Source organism: Diadema setosum, chromosome 22 (assembly GCF_964275005.1).
Source record: "Diadema setosum chromosome 22, eeDiaSeto1, whole genome shotgun sequence".
NCBI lineage: Eukaryota > Metazoa > Echinodermata > Echinoidea > Diadematoida > Diadematidae > Diadema > Diadema setosum.
This window is the reverse complement of record NC_092706.1, coordinates 10,354,658-10,381,385: the sequence shown is the minus strand read 5'-3', so window position 1 is coordinate 10,381,385 and position 26,728 is coordinate 10,354,658. Positions and strand designations below refer to the sequence as shown.

At 39.8% G+C, this 26,728-nt stretch overlaps 1 protein-coding gene across 1 annotated transcript; it reads left to right on the top strand.

Annotated features, from left to right (window-relative positions):
* Window positions 1-11,945: 11,945 nt before the first annotated feature.
* On the top strand, window positions 11,946-25,615 carry LOC140245331 (uncharacterized). Its single transcript, XM_072324910.1, has 4 exons — window positions 11,946-12,053; window positions 12,968-13,203; window positions 19,890-19,983; window positions 20,815-25,615. Exons 2-4 carry the CDS (start codon window positions 13,155-13,157, stop codon window positions 23,975-23,977), a joined length of 3,306 nt encoding a protein of 1,101 aa, XP_072181011.1. The 5' UTR covers window positions 11,946-12,053; window positions 12,968-13,154; the 3' UTR covers window positions 23,978-25,615.
* Window positions 25,616-26,728: the final 1,113 nt, after the last annotated feature.

Genomic DNA, 26,728 nt, shown 5'->3' with positions numbered 1-26,728 from the left:
TTTTACACGTCACACAAACAGACAGAATATTCTGGTTTACTTATGTACTTCTCCTTCCGTATACATTTCGCCACAGAAGTATGGCCGAGATAACAGTACCTTAATGGATCCAAAAAGTATTCCAGATTTTGAAATACATCCTAAGAAATTGTTGAATACATGTATATCAGATATCTAACTCATTCAGAGTTATAATATCATGCATACTGGTTTTTGGCAGCCAGCAAGCTCGCCTGTGCCTTGCCCATTATGCAGTAAATATCCCATGAATAAAAAGTGGATTCCAAGTAAGAAAAGGTATTCAATAGGCGCGGATATACAGCTTGTTTCAATGTCCCCAAGTTGAAATATCCTGTTACTGAACACAAATGATATGACTCTCGCGAAGTCATAAATTGGTTGAAGGGCGGAATACATATTGATGACGAATTGAAGAACGTTGTTAAAGAACAGATACGTTTACCTTCTGTTTATCTGTTTGTTTGCCTATCTGTTTGTCTGTCTCTTTGTTTGTTTGCTCGCTGAAACATCATATTGTATAGTCACAGCTTGGAATATTTTGCGACGTTCAGCGACGAGGGGTCAGATTTCTGTCTATCCTAATCTTCCCAGTTTTGGATTTGTTTGCGCCGTATTTTGGCGTTATAAATGCAGGGACGGCGACCAACGCGTGGTTTTTGTGTGACGGAATTTGTGAACATCAACAATGGGTGTGTTGAAACTGGTCAAGGGCGATGTAGCGATAATTATAAGGACCTATACGGGACATAGTCGTCATTGGCCGAGATTACTGCTTTGTCCGTATTTGCTTGTTGCGTGTCTGTGTCTTTTGTGCTTGTTTTAGTTTCTTCAAATCTGCGGAATGAAGAGTAACAATATAAGCAGGGAAAATAAGCCGAGTTTAACTTTCACACTTTTATGGCATACGATATGATCACTATCATGGGGCCTGTATGTATGTACTGTATGTAATGTAGTGTGTGTGGGGGGGGGGGGTAGGGAGGGGGGGGGGGTGGAAATCACCCTCTTTCATGCAATCGACTTCGGGTGAGACGTTGATTTGCTAATTCGAATTTGACACACCGTTCATTAAATAACAAAGAGTGTGTCACCTTTATGACTCGTGCACGCCAACGTGACACTCCGTCTGCCTTTTTTTTTGCAACAAAACTCACGTTGATCTGAAATGAAAAGGTATAGAAAATACAGAAAGCTTTCTGAGTATATACATTTGAAGAATAAACCACCTTGCCGCGCGCACTCGCACAATAAGATAAAAGAAAATACATTTACTGCGTGTAGGTCGAACAGTTCGAAAAGCTGCCAACGTGTGAATTGTTAAATTGTCATAAATCATAACTCCCCGGCTATTGCATGCAGACGCGCACATTCCACGGTGATTAGTAGCAACACGTGCAAGAGGTGTGGTGATTGTGTTCAATCATTCCAGGTCAACGTGCAATGATAATGCGAACTTTCAGAACCAGAGCGCCGTTTTCCTCACCGTTTTCGTTTTTACTCTACCATAGAATTTAACTGGTAACAAGACGAAATGTGTTACAATGTAGATGCTCTTTATGTGTAGCCCTGATTTTACGTCTAATCTGATTTGCAGCGAAAATAAGCAGTTAAGTTATAATTGGACGAAAATACCCCTATTATACACGACATTCTTGTCATATAAATTGGTATAAAACGTTGTGATCTTCAAAATTTTAAAAATATGTCAGAATAAAAACAAACGATACAATCCAAACAACTACGTGTAGGCGGAGCAAATCCTCCTCTATAGTGAATGGGCGAAGGTCTGGGCATCCTTGGTACAGATATCGGGACCGAATTGATAGTCTAACTTATTATTTCTTGCAGGATGATTGCAGGGGAGTTTAATTCATGAATACAAATCCCTGTGGAAGAAAAAAAAAGATTAAATCAGAGCAAAAGACGGTCTGAAATGTTTGGCGAAATGGCGCGCTCTTCAGTTAAAGAGATGGTTCTCTGCATGAGAATACGCTACATGTATACAACATGTTGTCGTACAAATGTAATATACGGGGAGCCTGGGGAAAATATAGTCACATGATCTTACTGTCACCTGCATTTGCTGAACTCGTTTTATATCCCCACCCTTAATAGCCATAGCGTGATTTATTATTGACTTTATGGAAACTGAAGCAACCCTGTCCTGCCTATCGATTGCAGCCCAGAAACGAAGATATTTATTAAGTATGATATTTTGTATTAAAGTCAGCTTTAAACCACAGAATGCATGTCTGAATGCAGTAAGTGGCGCTGGAGTTCCATGGTGACGAACAAGATGGTTTCGATGAGCTTTTTAACGTTATCGTGGATTCTACTTTTCAACATTCAGACGGTCTTAATATATTTAACATTTGTCAGATTTCGCTCCAAAATTCCCTCGATTATAGCTCCCTTTGTCACCTTGTATTCTTCAAATCTTTGTATTTTTTCCATGGGGTACATTTTCTGTCTTTATGTAGGGATCCTCCCACGACTATTCATTCTGCAGACGACAGGGAACTGTAGCGCGCGCTATTCAACCAAGACGACATTTGGACTTTGTAGGAATGTCGCGTTAAACAAAATATCGCGAGAGGAACAAATAACAGGAATATTCGGGACTGTTCCATTCAAGATTTGTGCTGTCAGTATGTCTTCACGTTCTTGAGCCCTCTCTGTATATAATACCTTCGTTCAAATAGACACCGTCCGTTAAGCCTCTTTAAACTGATTATCAACACGTCGGCGATTCGACGAAATACCAGGGGACTGAGTATACATCCCTGCATTGTGTAGCTGCATGTCGACATGAATAGGTAGCCACTGTCCAGCTGAGAAACCTTGTACAGAAAAGAGAATGCCTACAAGCTGGTAATACCGCCCAAAGAATGATAGAACATCTTAGCCTGTGCAGACTTGTATGATGGGACAAAAGTAAAAAAAGAAGAAATGCATTCTTTGAATCAATTGTAAAAGCAACAACTCAGTTGAAATTTCTACTATGTCTACCTGGTTTTTATTTTTAATACTGTATGATGAGACGTGTCATCTACTATAATTTCTTGATGTGCGTCATGTTTTTTTTTTCTAATTCTCCACGATAGAACTTTGTTAAACCAATCAAGAAGAACAGTATCCTCATTGACACTCGTAAGCGTGAAAGAGTAAACAAATCTTATCAATATTCACTTGATTCTTCCGTTTGAAATACCTGCAGAGTTCATAATTATCTAGAGAGGGTAGCATATGGAACTAACCCAAACTGTAAAAAACAAAACAAACCAAAACAAAACAAAACAAAGAAACCAACAAACAAACATTGAAATTGTAAACATTCCACAGATTGTCCAGCTTTCATCAGACTTTCACTGAGTGTTTCACTCTTGATTTGCTCTCGCTGCATCAACATATTATGACTGTGTTCTAGGGAAAATCCTTTTAATCTACATAGTACAGCATCATGATTACTAGTAGCTTTGCCATCACCGTGTAACAGATGATATTAAAGACTTATAGGGCCCTCTAAGTGTGCATCCAAAGTTCGAACCCCGCTCGCTGCTCACACCCTTGGACAAGACGTTTAACCGACAATGCCCCTTCTGCCCCAATCGTTTAAATGCCTTCCTTTCATTAATGAGATAACACGTGTTTGCATGACCCCCTTGAGTAAATAGATCCATATTTTATCATAACTAATTTCCTGGAGATATCCGACTTTGCGCCCTATCTTCACACAAACAACTAATGCAACTGATAGGTTACAGTTCATGCGAGTTTGCTTTTCTTCTGATTCGGTTTATTCCACTCTCAGTTCGGCTAATCCGGTTTCTCGTCATAACTCTGTGCTCGCAACCTCGATACTGAACCCCAAATCCACAACACATTCCCTCAAGACCTAATCCAATCCTAAGTTCCCTTTCCCAAGTGTTGGTTCCGCAAAGGAGGTATAAGCGAGTACCTCCTTGTTTCCCCTTGGTTCCACTGCTTTAGCTATCAAACTAAATGGGAAATGTGCCTATTCATGTACATAGTAACTATGAGAGTCAATGAGATGGCAAGTTACACACTCAACCAACACTCTGTTAGACGGACTTATCACATGGACAGGTCCACGTGGTGCATGGATAGCTACACACACCGTTAGTTACTGGCGTCAGTTGCCGTGGTTACTGATATTTACCGAATGAATGTTAAATGAAGTTTGTGTATTTAATCAATGTTAAATGAAATGTCATTGAAGAATCAATGATAAATGAAGTTTGTGTATGTACATTGCGATATTACTGTATGGGATTATCATGGCATGCATGGGGAACGTTACCTGCTACAAATATGTCTGATGTTCTTGCGACTAATGAATATCGACTCAGTAATTATCATTATGTCATTTGAGTACGGACCTGTTTACTTTCCGTCTGCTGCAATCTTATAAGCTGCAAAAGAATGTGAAGAAATCAGTTTCTTTTCTAGGACTCTGCCGATTATGACTTTAAGAAGCTGTAGCCTCGTAAAAACCCCAAAGACATCGGATTACGGTCTCATCTCATCAAGGCAGCCAAAGGTAGAGGGAATACCAACAAGTGTTAACCTGTCGAGACAGCGGCTTCCAGTGGAGGTATAGATGAGCATCTTTGTGGCCAGTTTGTTGGACGAGATTAAATACAGACGATCCGATCCCCCGGCAGTTTGAACGTTTAGCGAGGTGGCGCGCGGTGACTCGATGGGACGCGCAGCCGCTGAAGACCCATAGGCCTAGTGTAGGACCCGGTGGTTGGGAGGCGACACGTTGAAATTCACGAAGGCGCAGAGGTGCCATTTTCTTAATCCAGTCACCCCTTATACAGGGGGACAGTCTTGCTATCATATCAATGTAAGTTTTACATTCTGTCATTATCATTGCCATTTTACCGTTTCCATTTGCTTTGTGTGTAAACTGAGAGAGTACGGAGCAACACAGGGAAAGTGATGAAAAGTAGAGTAAAAATAAAAGCTTTCTGAAGGCGCGAATTGACCGCTAGATCCCAGACGTAGTGAATATTTTTAGATGAACTTTGAAAAGTAAAAAGCATATTGTCCTGTATATGAAAGCAACATTCAGTGCATTATTATTTCGCCTTCCGTTGAATGAAAATCGAGCGATGTAGGCCCTACCCATTAAGCTGAGCGCAACGTGTGGGAGATCTTGTTTTTGTCATCGCTTTATCCGGCAATCCCATGGATGCAAGGCCGAACACAAGAGCGACTAGTCTCACGAAGAGGATTACACACCGATCACTGTAACATCCGTGCAAGAATGTCAAGATTTCCGAACAGGGATCCCTTGGCTCCAATATTGTTTTTTTTTCCTGGGGGGGGGGGGGGGAGGGGGGTCTTCGTATCGCCTATAGACATAATTTGTACTTGGGACGAGCTGGGGATAGTGTGGATCTCCAGCCGTTTTTATGTTTTTATAGTGTTTATGTCTTCATCATAAAACATATACACGCACATACACACACACACACACACACACACACACACACACAAACACAAACAAAACGCAGGAAGGTAATCAATCAAAAGCCGACGAACTGTCATTGGAACATAGGCATGAAGGGAGATATGATATATTTGTACATCAACACGAGCAATGCGAAAGTTCAGTATTCTTCATGCATCTTCAGCAAGGCTTGACGTTGTTTGCGTTCAGTACGAAATTGCTCCCTTCAGTTCGGTGAATTTTCAGCTATTTTCAAAATAAACCATAAGAAAATCATACACAGTGGTTAACACGAAGACAGGGTCAGAACACAAGTATGACGACTCCTGAGTTAGATAATAGCTTCCAGTTTAATTCTCAAGACATACACTGACTGAACAATTCACAATTTCGTTATCCTACAAACGCAATTTCTCCATCGTACATGTAACACACGAGATCGAATTCAGGTAGAATTACACGGTAACATAGTTTTTCCTATTGTATAGTTTAGAACTGTGAGTACCTTTCGAGTGTCATGTGACAGAATGGGCTATACAACTTTTAATTCCCCGCAACTTCCGTTCTCAGTCGATGTAATGGTAGTAATACAAATCGCAGGAAACGCTTAATACATGTCTGAGCTGTTAATCTGATTTAATAGTAGGCTTGCTAAGGGCGAAAAAGGGGGTGATCGCTGCATTTTATAGTACAAATGTCCTATTTGGCACACATGTTCCTCTGTACAATTGGAATTTTTTCATCTAAAGAGACAATCTGTATCTATGCAAATAAGCCTTGATTTGCATAATTTATACAAAAATACATATAAAAATTATTTAAAAATATATGTGCATCCAGCGGAAATACCTAATGTGGTAGAAGTATTCTATAGAGTATGTGGAAACAATTCCTGCAAAAATTGATTTCATACCTATGTAAATAAACATAAAATTTGCATAATTATGCAAGTTATTGCGCAAAAATCTGCATTTTTAAAAGAATTTCTAAACTATTAAGCACTTGATCTTGTAGTACAAAGTTTGAAACTGGGATGGATGTCCCTTGGGTCAAAAGTAAATGATTCATCTGAAGAGACAAACTGCCTCATATTGATATGGATATCATGCAAATAACCTGTTATTTGCATGATATCCATATCAATACCTACACATCTATAAGCAAAAAGCCTTAATGAAGCCTTAATGAAACTCCCTTAAATCTCATCCTAGATAGATATAACCCGTTAGAAACACTTTATGAAACAAAATGAGGAAAGAATTTGAATAATTGAATCCTCATTACCAGCTAATTTACATAATATACTTAAGAAAGTAAAGTAAAAACATTATTTTCAAAGTTTTTCTTACAGTCTAAGAACTGCATTTTATGATGAAAACTATGGAAGTATTATGCATTTCCTTTAGTCAAAAGGAAATGGTTTGTAATAATTATCAAAACACTATTTGTATATGCAAATACCACCTAATTAGCATATTGTGCATATTAATACCCGAATGTACCAAAAGTCAATGGTCAAGGTCGACTTAAGAAATTGTATCAGTTTACGCGATAACTCAAGACTGGATTATGCAAATTTCACCAAACCTGGTCCAAAGATGACGTATAATGGGGCAAGTGGTTAAGGAGTTTTTAAGTAAAATCGGCATGAGGTCAAAGGTCAAAAAGTTCAAGGTCAATGCTAAAATTTCATTATTTTCCCCATATTCATGCCATGTCTGAAGGTATTTTTTTCAAACGTAGTGACTGCATACACTACCAAAATGAGATTCGATCGCCAGACAGTTTCAGGTCAAGAGGTTAAAGGTCAAAGTTCAGGTGAAAATGCTAAAATTGCACTTTTTTTCAATGTATTTCGCAAATGGTTCAATGTGTCTTCATGGAACTTGTTACTGGCAGGGATTTTCTCGGGAATTTAGGGGTCATTTGTCAAAGGTCAGGGGTCAAAGATCAAGGTAAATTGGGCCCTCAAAATTTCTCTATTTCCCTCATGGTTTTGCAATACTTGTAGGATTTCTCTTGAAACTTAATGATTATATACATGTATTACCTAATGGATATTCTCTGGGAAATTTCCTGCCAAAATGTTATAGCTGTGATGAAAGTGCTATATTTCACTTTTTCTTTCATATCTTGAATGTGAATAAAGGTATCATGAAACTTAATATGTACATATTTGTTCATGTTCTACCTGACAGTGATACCTTTGTTGATTATCGAAAAAAATGTTAAGCCCTCCCCTCTCAAGTGTTTTTGTTTCCTCTTGAGAAGTAGGAAAGGACATGGAATTCAGTGACATGGTATAGTCACGTGCACCATCATTACATTTAATGTATGGGTCGCATGGAAGTTAATTTTGATGCACACATGTATAACCTCTGACATTCTTACCTTTTACATTTTCACCAATGTATTTCTTTTAATTTAACCTCTGACATCTTTACACTAAACCAGTTAACATAATCATTTTTTGGAAAAAGCTTCAAGATCATGTAGGTCATGATCATCTATACAGGTATTAGCTGATATGTGGTGGAAAATAACATTCTTTGGAAAAAGGGAAAACAATCACAACCAGGGAGAATATGACATTTACGATCCTCGTAAACAGTAGTCTGTGACGATCTGTTGACAAATCACATCCTAGTATATCGTAAGAGCCATCGAATATACTCTTTTATGGCTATGAACGTATTATTTCTGCTTTGATTTATGGTTGAAAGTGACTGATTTTAAGTGAGAGACTGAGATTATTTGACTTAAAGTATAACATCTCCTATAGGTCCTACTCTTCACATGACAATTTTGCATATTATTGCCTTATCAAAAGGTTATTGTATATACATTTCCTAGCATAGTTTCCATGCCATAGTAGCTCATAGTATACTGGGTTAACTTTTTTTTTTTTTTCAGAAACAGACTTTGTTTCTAACTCAAGCTTGTAAGTTCTTAATGTGTGCAGATACCCGTGCATCCACATAATTTGCACAAGTTTATAATCAGTTTGATGTAAAAAGCCTCTTGATTGCCTACAAAATACAATGAAAATCAGAATTCACACTTTCACTATGGTAGTGTGTTTTTTTTTTTTTTTTGTAATGATTTTCTAACCATGACCTCAGTTGTGTACTGTTTGCAAGGGAAAAACAGTCCTTTTGTAAGCAATATTGTTCCGATTTGCATCTGTTCATATGTAGGCCCTACTCTTAAATTTACATAATCATATTTAAAGAGTGTCACTATCGATTGCTATTTTTTCCACCTTGCGAAGCATTTATGCAATGAGGAAATATTGATAGCAAAAATAATTTCAAAGATCGATATGTTTCGAAATTTCACGACTGGTGTACTTATTTACATAATCTATGCATAAAATGCCTAAGTTAATTGAATAATATGGAAACAATTTATGCAACTGAAAAGTGTTGTTGTGAGAGTATTGTCTTATTCTATCAGCTTTTTGGATATTAAGTCCAAAGCGATTCAAGACATGTCACATTAAGGCTTTTTGTTTGTTCTGATTATCTATAGATGTGTATGTATTGATATGCATATTATGCAAATAACAGGTTGTTTGCATAGAGACAGTTTGTCTCTTCAGATGAATCATTTACGTTTGACCCAAGGAACGTCCATCCCAGGTTCAAACTTTGTAATACAAGATCCAGTACTTGATAGTTTAGAAATTCTCTCAAAAATGCAGATTTTTACACAATAACTTGCGTAATTATGCAAATTTTATATTTATTTACATAGGTATGAAATCAATTTTTGCAGGAATTGTTTCCACATACTCTATAGAATACAACTAAAAAATTATGCATTTCTGCTGGATGCACATATATTTTTTATAATTTTTATATGTATTTTTGTATAAATTATGCAAATTAAGGCTTATTTGCATAGATACAGATTGTCTCTTTACATGAACATTTTTCAATTGCCCTTGGGAACATCTGAGCCAAGTAGGACATTTGTACTAAAAAATGCAGCGTTTACCCCCTTAGCAAGTCTACTATAATGGTCAGATGGTAGGACGCGTAGGGAATGTCTTAGGATAAAGAAACGTGGGGTGGGAGCTAGGAGAAAATATATATATTTATAGTAGCAGAAACGTGAAAGATATGCCTAAACACTCGACATGTTTGCTAACATTCAGCAATTCAGAGATATTTGGGGTAGATGAATTAGCTTTAAATTTGCAACTACATACACTCTAATTGGATGGCGTTATCTAGGCTTTGCCCGACATCTTGTTTCTGCTGATAAGGCCGTTTTAGTGTAAGCGCTTCAAACTTTCAAATAGCGTTTTAGATATCAAGAATATAGAGCAACATGTATTTTGTATTGTTTGTGCACGACGTTACCACTTGGAAGTCTTCCCTCTTGTACACATAATAACAGAAAGGTGAACAATCGTTTTAATAAGCTTTCGTAGAACGAAAAATCAATAAGATTTGAAGGGTTTACGCACACTTCAGTGCACCCCAGCGCAGTCCATGAACTTTGCGAAAACTAGTACAAGCATCACTTCCGTGTATTCATTTATGAAAGGGGCCATTGGAATTACATTATTACATTTATTTGTCTACACAGACTTCAATGCGATCAAATATATCAGAACATAAAGGAATGCTCTTTGTTTAACGCCATCCCAGATGTACCTACAAAACGCTATTGTTTCGCGCTCATACCCACAGGCGGTCGGTACTGAGTAAAAACATGTACAATGCAGTCTTCAGTTCAGCATGTTACGCTCGAAACACATTTGCATAGCTGAAATGAATAATACTCTGCCGCACTCGTGGATTTTTCGGCTTCACATAGACAATAATGGTAATCGTTCTCGAACAAACTAAAAAAAAAACAATGTGATGCAGTTCGAATAAACTATATGCGAATGCGAAGTGTGAGGTCTAAATGACGGCATGGATTGGATGGATTGGAGGGCGTATATCTGCAAGGAACTTTACATTTTGGAGAATGTCATTGGGTGAAATGCTTCCACACGGAACTGCATAACAGTTAAGGGCTCAAACTCGGACTCGAGACTTCTTGCTGGAAACGGGTATTTAATGCACAGAATCGTGTAAGGGATACTGTATTTTGGAGTCAAGGGGTTAACGTCAAGTCCCTTTCACCCCATGTTAACCTGTCGTATCCACGGCGCCCCTCTTCATCCAGGTATAAAAAATGAGTGCCTGGTAAGATAGGGGTAAGGATAGAGTCATGACCCTGAAGAAGAGAAGTACTGCCAGCCCTGAAGATGTTAAAAGGGCTAAAAAGCGGCCATATTATTTTTATTTTCATACATCGAGGGTGTATGACATTTTTCTCTATGCGCCGTGCGAAGACAGTGCAAAAAATAATGTTATATAAATAAGTACTTCTTGAACTTTTAAAGCTTCGAGACTACCAGCTCTCAACTTTGCTTGGGGCACCCTTGGATTAAGTTTATTTCATATTGTGTATTGGTATGCTGAATACTTGTCATTGTATTTTGCTCATTGGAATCTCCATGATCTGTCGCTGATACAAAGTACAACCATGTGTAGTACTACATTGTAGTTAGTGAATTTGCCGGCCCTCTGTCTGGCCTTTATGTTTTCTCCAGCTTTGTTGGCGCGCCTTGGACATGAACTAATTGCTCAATGGTTTTGGAATTTTTTAGGCTCTAATTGTTTTTATTTTTTTTATTCTTTTTTTAAACAGTCTGTAATGTAATCTTTTCCTGTCAGGGATTTCCAGGTCTGATTTAGGCTTTATGTAGTGGTTTGAATTACAATGCTAAAGATGTCTCGAGATGAGTTGAGAATGTGTAGTTTTGAGGGATGATTAGATGAGTAAATTTTGATTGTGTAGGATAAGGTGTGACTTTTGTCGTTGAATAAGAGGGTATGGTCCTCATTCAGACCTGGGAACCCCATTGGGGGAGCCATTCTCCCTGGGTGTGTTATGAGACGGGGGTCTTTGAGCATGTTGAGGAAGCTTTACCTTACTACTTATTGATGAATCATGGTGGTTCTCTTTTTATTTATCTCTGAATTGCTCTTGTCACTTTTTCTTTTTTTTTTCTTTTTCTCGTGTTTGCTGATTGATGATTATTTGTAAATATTGTGATTTTATGTGATTTCGAAATAAAACATATAAATAAAAAAAAAACTTTGCTTGGGGCAAATTATTTGTATAGGGCCCAATTTTTCTCTCTCTTCTTTCTTTATAAAACCACAACAACAACAGCTCTCAACAAGACTGTGAAAACCGTTGCGCACATGACTATTTTATATCTCATTTCTCCTCTTTTTCCACAGACGCCTATTCTACTTGGAATGCTGCCACCAGCTCACGTCATAATCGACCTCCCATTTGACGGTTCCACGTAACCGTCTATCGCCCTCTGTCCTAGGTTTCCAGACAGGCTGACGCCTCTGATCAACATTTTCGCTCGTCTTGTCGGCCGAACATCGGTGAACATCGGGACAAGAGATCTTCCCTTCCTCTACATTCGAATTAGCTCGGTGTAAATGAGTGGAGTCACTTCATTCATGTTGCTGTGAGTATAGACTGTACGACAGGGCTTTCCATAATGCACTGTTTACCACTGGGAGCAGTGATTTAAAAAAAAAACATGTTCAAGATATCACATTTGATGCATATATAGGTCAGGTATATTACAAAACATTCTACCACGCAAAAATTTTGCACTAAATCCTTAATATAAGGAGATATCACTATTTTTATCACTAAAACATAACTGTAGACGGTTTAGTCTCGAAACAATTCTATTATAACTATTGTTCACATTGTGTATATTTAACAACACTTAACATTAATTATACTGATTCAAATTTTTACATTCGTTGTTTTTATCCCTAACTCACATTTTAGAACTATTTTGAAGCACTAAATCTGGATTTTGGTCTTATCCGCAAGGTAAATAATGCTAATCAAGACAACATTGAGCAACAAAAACACACACACACAAGAATCCCAATAGATAAAAGTCGGAGTGACAAAAAAGTATAATATCTTGCAGAAAGAATGTCTCACGTAGCCCTATATTCTACAATGTATTGTAGCAAACATAATGCCCAGATATTAGTACACTTCAAATGCTTAGCTCTACATTCTAGAAGCAAATACCTTCCACAGGCGTGTCATCTCTGAATGAAGACGTTTTATCATCAAGCAATGCATATTCAGGCCCTTATTATTGGGTTAAGGAAAAGATTATCGTTTTAACCGGAAGTTAAGAAAGTCTACTTCGGAAATTCTCTCAGTTATTTGAACTAAGTATAAATGCAAATTTCAGAGTATGAAGCTGGAATATGCAAGCTGACTGGTCCAGCGTGATTCTGTTGCACAAAAGGAAAAGCATGCAGTGAGTGTTTACTGTATTCATTCCATGTCTGATTATGAAATGAACGGCGTGGCCTTTTTTTTATTCTAAATTACACCATTATTTAGGGACATAACATGCAGGTCCTAGACGCCTAAAATCTACACCGGCATGGCCCACTAGTTCACCGTGCTCTCCGCCCATGGTTGCCATAGTTACGCAGTACGTGACTGCTCCCGCAGAAAACGTCAACACCCTTTTGCAACTCACAGCCATTCACGCGCCTCCACCCACCCGTCTGCCGTGGGTGCCACTATGGCGGACTCGTCGCAGACAACGCCGGCACCACCTGCACCTCAGACAGGTTTGTATAATTCCTAAATTATACAAGTAATAAGAAGTATAATTAGAATTCTATTAGTAATAATGAAGTATAAGTCGAAGAGGTTAGCATTTCCCAGGTGTTTAAGGCAGTGAAGTCACATAATGAAATTCAAAGTAGGTAAAAATTCCAGGCAGTCCCAGTTGGCTATAAATACCCGTGTCAGTGAGCAGTAAGCATCTTTTCAAAGAGAATACGGCTTTAAATAGACAGACCAGCAACACCATGCAGTATTGGGTGCAATGCAGACAATTAGCTCACTGGTCCTTCTCATCATACAGACAAGCAATAAGTAAAGCACAATCATTGCTGTTCCAAAGGCACGGAGCATTCTTATACGTATGGACATCTCAAGTCAAGCAATTAAGCAAAACATCAGTATACAGTATAAGGGCCCACCAGTTTTGACTTCTGTTCAGTGTTGTAAAGGGAGGGTTCAGAACTGAAGAGTATCGATCAAATGAGATGCTGGGTGGGAACCTCTTCGACTTATACTTCATTATTACTAATAGAATTCTAATTATACTTCTTATTACTTGTATAATTTAGGAATTCTATTACGTAATACTCGTATAAGTCTTCAGAGGTTAGCATGTTCAAAGTTCCGTACAGAAGTCAGTCTAGTGGCACGAGTGAGGGCAAGAGGACAAGAAGGATGATGGACAGTTTTCACAACAAGGTTGAAACTTTGGTCATGACTCCTCATGCATAGAGAATATCTATCGATGGTGACACACATTGTCGCAAACAAGAGAAGAACTCGAGCAAAGTTTGCTTGAGAACCTACTAGTATAAGGTGCAAGGCATAGGTTTTGAGTATGATATCATTTTGATACCTTGCGTGCTTTAACTGGAGCAGGATTAAGCATGATAGCGCACAGACAAGTTAATCAAATACAATGGACCTCTTGTACCGATTTTCCAATCAAGACATAATCCTAATCATGTTCCTTAATATTCATGTACATTTGAAGGAAGAATTAGACATTAACCAGTTCATACTCGGCATAGTAATATTGCAGCAATAATTAGAGGCAAGTCCATTGCATTTTGGGTTGATATTAGAGTTTAAATTCATCAGTTTGGTGGACCGAATCTCCTAAACGAGTGGCCGAATAATGTGTCGCCATTTTCCAATGCACAACGTAACGTGATTTATGGTCTGGTGTCTTATCTGACTCGTATTATGACATTGTTCTTAACTGAGATACTAATATACAGGTATATACACATACTATCACAATTTACATGTATCTTTCTAACTCAGTAGAACTGAGAATTGTTGAACTAATGTGGAATCAATTGTTAGAAGGTAGAAGGTTCAAAATGTACCAGCGTTCGTCCAGTCAGTTGTGGACAAGATTTCATTATGACCTTTATACTTCATGCGCGAAAGTTTAGAAGTTGCGGCGCTTCTGTAGCTATGAGCTGAGAATGTGATACCACTTTCATATTAGCATCCGTGGATGTCTTACCAGACCAGAGTCTGGGATGAACGCGGGATGACTGCGCTCCCAAATCCTTATGTATATGAGCACGAGGTATGTACGTCCTGTGGTACCCTTTCATACTGATCTCGAAGACAGATCAAACTCGGTACATGTTCCCATAGCAACAATACATTCATACCTAATTGTATGCAGCAGTCAGTACAGTGTACAGGGATGTACACGTACAGCTAGTGACAGTATATTAGTTATATTCTAAGTGTTTATACAAGCAGCTGCGAGGGACTGGCTTTCAGCCTCCGCTCCAAGATGCTTGTCGTCACCGATTTGTTGGGATGTTTCGGAGGAATTATGAGTTTGCTTTCTGAACTTGCTCGTTGGAGATGTTCTGTGCATTTAATATACTCATGAAGAGTTGATCGGAACACAGAGTTTTAGGGTTGGAGGTAAAAGAAGGCACTTTAATTACCTGGTTAGAGATATACCTTCCATATCTCTAATGTGCAAACGTGGCATCATCTTCCGGTAATGTCATAAGAACTAGATGTCTCAGCATTTGTGTACGTTTTGCCGAAACGAGCTAGGAAAATTGTTTTTGGCTCAAGGCACTGAAGGAGTCTATAGTTCATAGGTATCTTGAAACGATAAAAAGTGATTCAAAACAATTGAAACATCCCCAATGTTGTTGTATTTAGGCTTGCGAGGGTCGGAGTTAGATACGCCCTTCATAAGTTCTGACTATAGGGGCTGTTTGCCTATGTCATAGCTCTCGGTTTCAGGTAGTATGGAAGACCGAGCAGGTCTATGAGTTAATCGTGGGGTGGGCTTTGTTGAAAAGCTATGCTATAGGCTTAGATGTTGACAACGTGTTCTGTAGACGGGTTAAAAAGGATCACAAGATTGTTCAGAATACAGACATTGCTACTGTCTTCAAGCACCCTCATTTGTTTTGTTTATTGGTATTGTCTCGCCATGACGATGAGAGGAGCTTTGCAATGTGCTGCGATGTGTCTGCCACTTGTCATCGCTAGCAGAGAGCACCCATGCAGGCGGCTAGTGTGAGCTGGAGGCTCGTCGGTGGGTGAGGGTGTGGGGCAAGAATTTTCTCTAGGAGTAATAGAGGTGGGGCTATTCGCATTTTGAGCGATAATGAGGCCCATGGCTGCCGCCGCCATTGGGGCAGTGAGGATTGCTCAGGTCACCTTGTTCAGTTGAAGCTTGTGGAGGACTGAAAACGTTCTAGGGTAAGGAAAAAGGCATCAAAATTCAGGGCAATAAAACTTGGCTTCCATTTGACATGAGGAAAGTTGCTAATCCATATGTAGAGTTTGTGGATTGTGTGGTGAAAAACATGTAAAATAGTAATTAGTTGTTCATGTCTCTGCGAGACAGCAGAAAACTTAAGAATTATCTACATCTGTTGAATGTGAAGCTGATATCCAATTGCTAGACACCAATTCCAATGTTGGCCGTGAATTCGTTCGGGTCAGGTATGCTACTAGCTGTAGAAATGTCTGACCGAATTATGAATAAGCACATTTTTTGTACACGAGCCACACAGGGCTTCAAGATCGTTCTGAATTGCAAGAGGTTCACACACATTGCTATGCGGGGAATTCTGTTTGGCACTCCAGACTCTCTGAGCAAAGGAATTGTCATTGTTCAGAATTAACTACTCTCCGTACTGGGATGCAAGCATCGCTTGAAATTATCATGCTAATGAAGGTGGAAAGTAATTCTTTGTCTTGCGAGACAGCCACCACCAAAGAATGTTTTGTATCGCATGACTAGATAACGACACCAAACTTCGTGTCGATGTCATCTTCTGCTTTACGCAGAGCATTAGTCGATTTATTTTTTCTAGTCCTAAGTGACGAGAATGTAAATTTCTTTGTGGAAGGCATTAGAATCCCGAAATTTGGTTTCGTTGCCATACAAGATTGAATTTCCAAGGGCAGTAACCTTGTCAAGCTTGTTCTGAGGAAAAAACTGAAAATCATTTGCTGGGAATTAATATGAGAACCAAGGAAGGTCTCGACGTGCTTTGGGTTGAAACTGGATTTGTCGAAATCCTTACTGAAACTCTTTAAGGGTGACAAGTTGATCATTGGCTTTGTCAAGACACTCTTCTCTGGTGTGAGAAAGAATATGGATATCATCGAAATAGGTGATTGTTGTAATGCCACTACTCACCGAGGCAAAGACAGGTTTCATAACTTTAAGGGAATTCTGTGGGGTCAAATTAAGGCCAGATGGAAGGCACTGAAGGAATGCAGTGAAAATACTACTTAGTATTTCCATTCGAAAGACTATGCTTGATGAACAAGGTGAACGGATACGGATAAATATGCACCCTTTGGAGGGGCAAAATTAAGGCCGTAATCAAGCGAAACTGTTCCACTCTGAAGTGTTCGTATCTTACAAATTTGTTCAAGTTTTTCAGATTTATGATTGGACTTAGACCGCCGGTCTTTGGTAGCGCTAGAATAGAGTTGATACTCCATGTGAGGAATCTCTCTAATAGCTTGCTTTGCGAGAATGTTCGGAGACAATTCTTCATGGGTTGCCTTTTCCTCCTCGGTAGAATGTACACTTTGTAGAGGAAAAATTTATTGGTATGGGGTTGAAATGAAATTATTGGCTTCATAGCCAAATATTGTGGCCAATATCCAAGGCTCGGGAATTATTTTGACCAGTCATCTTTGGAAAGCTTGAGATTTCCAGCACTGAGCGGTCTTGGACAGTACTCATCCCTTTTTTTTTTTTTTTTTTTGCTGGCTTGCGTAGAGACATTCATGACACACGATGTACCGCTTATGTGACACTTGTCAATTTCTCTCAGATGTCTTTCTGAACAACTTTCTACCAAGTGGAATCGACTTGCTGCGCAAGTGTTGCTGAGAAGGGTTGAGAAGGGGTTTTAAGATACCTCGATGGTGCATGCTCGGATCATACGATAAGCAAAGCCCGGGAGTGTCAGGCCATCGATGGTGACATGAGTTGTTACAATTCTCGTTGTGTCAATTGCATGGATGATTATCCGTGCATGATATGTGAATTTCAGAAAGGATTTATCTATGTGGTAGAAGTCCCTTCACTACATTTTGTTGTAGAAGTTGGGAGCTCACAAGACCCAAGGCCTCGTGAAGGAGGATCGCCCGAATTTTGCTCTCGATTTTTGGTGTGAGAACTGCTTGGGCATTCGATGGCAATTGAGCATTTGCTTCGCGATTTTATAGAGCACTTACCTTCTGATATGGGCAGTGTGACTGCCTTCATTAGCAAATCAGCCAATTTTTAAATTTGGCCCAAATGAGATCAGAATTTAAGTTAAAATCAAGTTTGGTACCAGGCTTTGAAAGAGTTTGGCTGTAAGGACATGGCATCCGGATCAATTCGGTTGTCAAAATGACCATAACCACAAGGGCAGAGTCAAGGCCACCCATACAGGGCAACGCAATCAGTTTTGCCAGGAAGGAGGCTGACATGAGAATATCGTCGTCTGTTGAGCTGCCGATGGGGATGGCTAGCTCGCTGAAGTCTTCGATGGGCGGGGCAGCGCCCCTGTCCCCGCGGACATGGCTCGCATGTCCGGACTAATCGCCGGGAGGAGAAGCTCTCCTGCACCAGCTGGCATGGCTCGCATGCCGTTTGTCATTACCACGGTGTGCCGCCGCCCTATCCATGAGGCGGGAGAGTATCTCGGTCTCTCTAGCTGAGCTTCAAGGCGGCCTTCCATGCCCTGATCTCCCCGCGGGGATGGGGGCTGAGAGGTAGCGTCGTCTTCCTGATCACTAGACATTGGAGTTCGAGATGTATAATCACGGAGGTGTCTCACCTCCCTGGTATAATTCACTGCCGTCACACTTGAAAAAGATGCTTACTGCTCACTGACACGGGTATTTATAGCCAACTGGGACTGCCTGGAATTTTTACCTACTTTGAATTTCATTATGTGACTTCACTGCCTTAAACACCTGGGAAATGCTAACCTCTGAAGACTTATACGAGTATTACGTAATAGAATTTTCCCGTATGCGGTACACTCCACAAACTCGCGCATGTTTTCTTACAAGGAACAAGCAAGCAAACGAAATGAAAATATATTAATTGCACGGCACACCTATCAGTGTGCAATGTCCGGAACATGCCATTAGTGCGTAAATTTAATATCAAGACGCTTTTTCTAGTCAGCAAAACATCGCACCGAAATCTGTCGAAGATGTTATTTATCTTTCAAAATTTTAATTGCACGCGAATTTTACTTCATTGTCGCAGTTTAGTACATGTTTAGTCCAAAAAGTTGCTGAACGATTAACCTTAATCTCCTATCCGCAGTTAACCACTTGAAAATGATACCTTCTTTTTTGTAGAAAACAATCCATTAACCCTTTTTCTGCCAGGGACTTTGGATGGTGTGTACAATGCTTTGGGGTTTTCTGTGCCAATCGGCACCCAGAGCATGAAAAGGGTCAGCAGTGTTTTAATAGACTTACCTAGTGCCATATACGGCACTTGACTTACGAGTTGAGAACGCCCTCTTTGTTTACTGAAAGACAGGATCTATTTTCAAGCAGTGTTTTTTTTTTCTGTATCATTGAAATTAATCTTATCATTGATGTTATGAATCGTTTCACATAACCAATGATATATCGATTCTAAATGTTAAGCAGTAAGCCAATATTCTACTTTTTGACAAACTTCCCAAAACATTTCGAGAATTAGAAGTGGTGGTAATTTTGGAATGTTCAATATACGCATATCCAGAATCCTAGTAGTGCAGCAAACTCGTGGAAGGGTTGTGGTCAAATTCTTTTTACAAACGGTTACACGTACCCGTCTTTGTCTTGATTTTTTTTTTCTATTTCACTTTTCTGCGAAAAAATGTTGCTAACCGCAAAGAAGACTTGCTACCTTGCGTAATTATTCTTTGATATGACCATTGAAAGAATGGATGTCTTATACTTCAAGGCATAACTCGATGGGTGTAATCTACATTTTTACCATTTGACTGTCTGTAATAATTACTTTCTTCGGAAGTCTTGACCGTTTGCTTCTTGCTCATAATCACAAAATGAAAGATATATATATATAAAAAAAACACTTCTCAGATGAAAGTAGAGGACAGTTATAGACGTATGAATCAAATTTGAATGCGTTAGTATACCGGTCTATTCACACGACAAACGACGATGATTTTTTTTTTTAATTTCTCCTTAGGACTCGTGGTCGCCGTAGTCGTGGTGGTACTCGTCATCTGTGCAATCGCTGCCGGCATCGGTATCTGGTACTACCGTTATCGGAAAAAGCGGAGGTATACTTCCTGCCATTTCCTTTGTTAGAGCAGATAGTGCTCCATTTTTTATTAGATTTTTGGCAATTGGGAGAAGAAATAGGAGGTTGATTCAGTACTTTGCGGTTTATTGTATCGCATTTGTTCAATGACTGTAGTCGTGTACATACAGAGAAACAACTTTCTACAGTTGCCTCCTGTAGACGAAAGTACTGTTGAGGTATGAATTTTATTCAATTTGTCTCCCTCTACGAATGAAATTTGTAAGATCTTCACCCGTCTGGATTCTCTGTCCCAGCGTAACCTAAAGCTACTTTTCCACACGACGCAGGGAGAGGAGAACGTCCAGCGCAAGCGTCGGCTCAAACGTCCGCGCGTCAAAATCTAAAGCTCCCTATCACCTGAAACTCCATGCTGACGTGATATTTACGGGCACGGCTTTCCTTTTACCTACGATCAAAATCAAGCTAGCGTGTTGATCCAGTCCAATTGTCACTTTGATATTTCTATATCCAAAATCCCTAATTTCACCCGCTGCCTTTGTTTAATTTGTGGTCAATCAAATCGTTCATGAAATGATTTGGTATGATCTTGCCAAATATGATAATACTACCTTCCATTTGTATTTGTGTGTGTGTGTGTGTGTGTGTGTTTGTGTATCGCTTATGTGTCCTATCAACGTCGTGTTTTTATTCCTCTAGATTTGTAAAAAAAAATCGTATGTAGGTAACAATGTACAGATAAATAAACCATATTTGGATATTCATATGTAAGATTTGTTTAAACAGTTTCTCAATGTTCCTACGTCTGTTTTCACGTCTTTCATCTTTTTGTTTCCGTTTTCCCCACTAGCCACGATTTCCACGACGAAGAGTCAGACGACCACGTATCGACGTTTCACAGCTATGAAGCTTGGGAAGATGCCGTCAGGAGAACCCAAAAGCAGAAGGACACGACTGAGGTTGAGCCTACGCCGCATCCAAACATGCAAATGCACCATCCGCCCGACGTGATTGTGGACACAGACGAGATACGTCAGACCGATCAGTACGACCGGCTACGCAACGATACGATCACATCGGATTCGTCCGATCAGCGCAAGATACCTGAAGCGGACGAAGGGACGCAATCGCCGAGTTTCGTTAACCCCGCTTTTGACACTTCCTTGGACGAGCTACTGGACACATCACTCTTTAAATTACGGACGCCGAGTATTAGTGACGATCCAGGTAAACCACAGTTTGCCAAGAGTCAAAGTGCGTCGATGTCTGACATTAGCTACAGGGTAGAATCGGAGACTGCGAGTGGAAACGGGAAATCTGAAGGGATACCGCTCAACGAAGGGAAAACGGCAAATCTCCTTGATCGCGATCATGCAGTGGAAGGATCAAGTAAACCTCGCGAATTCCGGATAGATATGCGAGAGGAGCCACGAACGAACGAAAAAGGTGGAACTGTTTTGTCTGAAAAGGACCAAGACACAGGCAACAACTTACATTCCGTGAATAACTCTGTGGCGAAAAGAGACGATGTAGGCTCTCACAGTGCAACCGAGGAGGACAGCAGAGCTTTGCAAAATGTTGAGACGATTACATCTAGTGTTTCGGCAGGCAGGGCCGACACTCAGTTGGAAATGACGGGTGATTTCAGATTGGCAGGACGCCAAACATTGACGACAGTCGACGAACAGTCCTCTGTTCGACTTGTCAAAGTCAGGAAGGAAGCTGAGAATGCCACTAGACATGAGGATGGTGTCCATTCGCAAAGGGCGCGTTCCTATGCGGAGGCACAACGTCAATCCAACGCCATGGACGATCAAATACCAATGGAACCTGCCGGTGTATCGCCCGATCTCCTGGTAGATCTTGGCGATCGATCGCAAAGTAAAGCCGTAGAGAAAAATGTCGAGTCTGTGGACAAACATCTTGACGCACATGATTCGAAGCTGCCGACCGGTCTAAGCGGTCAACCAACTGATTTTAGGGTGACCACTGGCAATTGGTTGGAGGGTGATGTGATCGTGAAAGCAAGTGCATCGCCGGAAGTGACCAAATTATCGCCGGACGATATAAAGACCATCGCATCAGAGGACGATCGAGAACTGACAAAACATGATGGAATGGTGATCACTTCTCAAAGTGATGTAAGAATCAAAGATACCAATTTTGCGTACGACAACGTCGCTTTCGTGAGTGAAGAGACTCACTCTAATACGAGGCACAATCCTACATCGGAAAATGCTTGCTGTGATCCCAATCCAGCTGCAATTCTTGATACTCTTCCTTCAAGCGACTTCAAGCGACAGGAAGATACCACATTTCTTGAAAAGACGGATGATCTCTCAGACGTGATAAACGATTCGATACTGGGCAGTCACAAATTGGAACTTCTCAGTGAACTTGCACCTACGTTGCATAAGCTAAACTTTGACGATCAGTCGACAACCGACGAACGGACAGAAAAATACGATCATACTGAAACAATGAAAGGATATCATTCTTTGGAAGGGGATAATTCTGTGGCGAGAGAGGACAAATCAACTCTAAGTTTCAACGTGGAATTGGGCCATCCATTGCAAAGCGACGAAAAGGCTAACGACAACATCTGCTCAAAGGAGAAAGGTGATCCCGAAACAATAGACAATCAGGGATCATCGAGTAGTGGCGATTTGCTGAGTAGTTTTAGTGCGATCAGTGACAGTCCGACAGAAAACGACAACAGACCCGTAGACAGGGTTTCGCATGATGACACCAAAATTGACTCTCAACAAGGAGCCGATGAAGTTGTTACAAACGATTGCGATTCCATGGGACAAGATCCTACGACGTCTTACGAGCATACAGACGATGAACCTCCATTGCAGAGCGAGGAGACGGAGGAACATCGTGTTCCTGACTGGGAAGCTGATCTCATGGCGTTTGACGATCACACATCTATAGGTAATACAGTATCATTGTCTGATTTGAATTCAAACTTTGACGGCTTGTTACAGAAAGTCGAGAACTCAGAAGAAGACATTGGTACCCCTCAGGTATGCGATGCAAAATCAGTTGACGATACCTTTGCGGTGAGGCAAGATAACACAGCAGGAGAAAACATTGCTACCCATCACGCACGCGATATCAACTCAGCTGACGATTCCTCTCCAGTTGATCAGGAAAACGGGAAAAACAACATCGAAATAGATGAAGGGCCTTCACTGGAAACAACACAGAGGAATGAGCACACTCATAATGCAACACCAGATGTTTTATGCTCTGTAGAGTCTACCGTAGAAGCGATTGGAGATCACGACGTAATGGACTTCAAAGGACTATCTGATCTGGTTGATGACCCCGAAAGCACCGAGAAGGCGGAGGCCACAATAGCGTCACAAGATCCTGATGAAGTCTCAGACCGGATGGAATTGACGACTGATCTTCAGTCTTCAAATAGTGAGGAACAAAAGCCAACAGATGTTGAAGAATTTTCGCAAGATGACAACAGTACCGCGGTAAGTCTTCCAGAAGGATGCTTGCTCGATTCACAGATTTCTTCGCCGCCGGACGGCGATTTTTCTACGAACAATAAGAAATCAACACCTGATGATTTCGACGTGAACGTTGAGAAGCAACCACAGGATGAGGAGAATACTGAACAAGGTGACTTGATTGATATTTGTGACCCTCACTCGAGAGAGAGTGGCGAAGTAGGTACGACTGATGAACACACGTCGATAGGGGATGAGGAAGTAACGACCTACCTTGAATTAGACGGAGCACACAGCAGCGATGTCGCTGATGATGTCGCTGACGACGCCAACGACTTCGGAGGAACCGAAAGTCGTACTCGCGAGAATGGCGACGACTGTGTCATGGAATCAGCAGACGCAACAAAAGTCAAAACAAAACTCATCGATAGCCCAGACCATACCTCGGATGGGACGAAGGATTTCGAAGACGATAGCAACCATGAGGTCGACGACGGCGACAACGTGATTGATCATGATGAACAGGAGCCGGCTGAGTCCAGTTAACGAATTGTGCAATATCTGAATCGTATAAAATGATGATCAAATATCTGAGACGAATAGACCAGGTAAAGGATTTTAATTATGAGATGGAAGGGAAATGCATTGGAAAATTTAACAAATCATGATTTAGAGGTTTTTAATAGTATGGTTTCTCAGTTGTAATAGTTGTGGAGAATCATCATGGTTAAATCAGCGCAAAAGGGAAATTGGTCTATTCTTGCATTCATTGATGACATGTATTAAGAGACAAATTGTATCCCACATACATCGCAAGACACTGTGCAACAATTGCTACCGGCAATACATTGCAGTGACCATGTTCGCAACTTGTCAACATCAAAACCACATAATAAGCACTGAAGAAAAAATTATGGTAACCGCATAAGTGTAACTGATATTTCTACAGGAAATATCCGCGTGAAATACATACAAACGGCTGTGACACTACACTTTTGCACTCTCGTTCACAACTCAACTGAATGGAAACAAACGTTTGAATTGTCATCTCGTTATTTACAAAATCTTCTTTGTAAAATTCAGCAAATACATTGCCTTTTAAAGATATCACACAAGGAATATTTGAGATTTACAGTCCATCCAAAACCAAATTAAAAATTGGTGTCATAGTAAAAATAGTAGCGATATAGAGCCTCACGTTTTCTCAAGTTTCCTCACACACAAGGATGGTGTTTATTTCAGAAATGCAATTCTTGCATACGGTTGGTAATTGGTCACTAACATCATTCGTATTGTTATCAGGAGCGGATGAATATTTGTATACTTGTAATATGAATCAAACATTCTAATGGACCATATTTGCCTCATGAAAAGGAACAGTTGACGATGCTAACATAATTATCGCCATTGGTCACAGCAAGAAGATCAAGAGCTGGAGTTCAGATCGGCTATAATTATTCAAAAGCTGCGAGAACCGCTACAGAAATTAAAAGAATTCCACAGACGCATTTGTGTCTTTGGTTATAATTATTGTCTGTTTTTCTTTGTTATCCGTACACAGAGGAGAAAAAAGGTAGTTGTAGTCTTCGATTAAGACATTAATAACTATTATCTTGCTTAACATGCACGCCAAAATATATCATAAGAGATTGTTGTATTAGTTTGGATGTATGAAAATTGTATGAAAATTCACATTGCATAAAGCTATGCAGATATTGTCATAACCTGGCTTTCGCGCCACCCTGAATAGATCAAATGACGAATATAGTATGCAAAATCTGCGGGTCGTGCGATTCCGTTATAAAGTCAGTCTTGTGCAGAGAACAGTAAATGTTCAACGGCAACATCGTGCCAGGACATCATTTTTTTTTCTTCCAACTCATTTTTGACGTTGTGAGTCATCGTCGTTTGCCAGCCATTATGTAGTGTGTAGAGAAATTGTCCATTGTTTTATTTTATTCAACTCTGTTATCGTATTTTGTCCGTCTTTAACATTAATTTGAAAGTTGCATTGCTGAAGCGTGCTCGCCACGCCAAATCTAAATTAGATGTTTAATGGTACAATAATGATATATCTAGGACTTTGGCAGCGGTAATACGGTAAAGGTTGATAAGGTGATTTGAATTTTACAGTGATTACAATCAAACAGTTGTGTTTTTTTAATCAATTTTGGGATCAGCAGTCTTCACAATATATATGCAGATAAAAATGTATACATTGTTATGTGAATTTTATACAAATGTTTATACGAAAATATGAGATTGTCTTTCCAATGATCTTCTGTAAAAAAGAAAGTTTATGACAGATCATGAAATGATGTTTGTACAACAAGATACTTATCATGTCTTTTTTTTTGCCAATGTTAAAAGCAGATGCTTGTATGCGTACCATATCAGACACTGGGAGGTTTTGAGAACTACAAAATGTTATTCACAAGGGTGACATTCTCATTCAAAATTTTGTCTGATCAGCCAGAAAGACGTCAACAGAGAAAAAAAAAAATTGAAGACAGATAAATACATAAACATGCATACACAGACACCCACACACCCACACACACACACAAACACGCACATTTTATAGGCCAATATCGTAAAATGTATATCTTTTATAGATATTTGAATTAGAATTTTGGTGGTCGGACAAATCAGTTTGGTGGTTCGAAATAAATGGAAATATTAAAAAAAAAAATAATTTTGAGTTCCAGCTGCCCAAGCGATAGCCTTTTTTGGGAAATTTCGTGGACATCCATTTATAGTATATATATATATATATATATATATATATAAAACTCACACACTTCTCTGGACTCATCCCTTCCAAATCCACCACAGATCCATAGTACGCCTACAGATACGACCTCTTCAACGCCTGGTTTCTACTGATGCAAGTAAAAAAAAAAAAAAGAATATGCATCCTGCACCGGCACTTCCAAGACACACAAACATTCACAAGCTCATCAACAAAGAAAACCTACTTCATCACAGACCATATAAAATGCAAATCATCTCGGGTAATATACCTCATCACATGCAGTCAATGCGGCCTACAGTATGTTGGTAAAACCCAAACGTCTCTGTACATCCGCCTAAACAACGCACGCTCTGAGATTATCAACGACAACTCCTCAAGCCTCAAGCAAAATCCTCCCCTACACAGTACACTTCAACCTACCATTAATCATTCAATTCAGAAAGTACAAATCACAGGCATCGAACTCGTCAGAAAGAAGGAAAGCCATATCATACTCAAACGAGAATCGTACTGGATATCCAAATTACAAACCTTACGCCCAC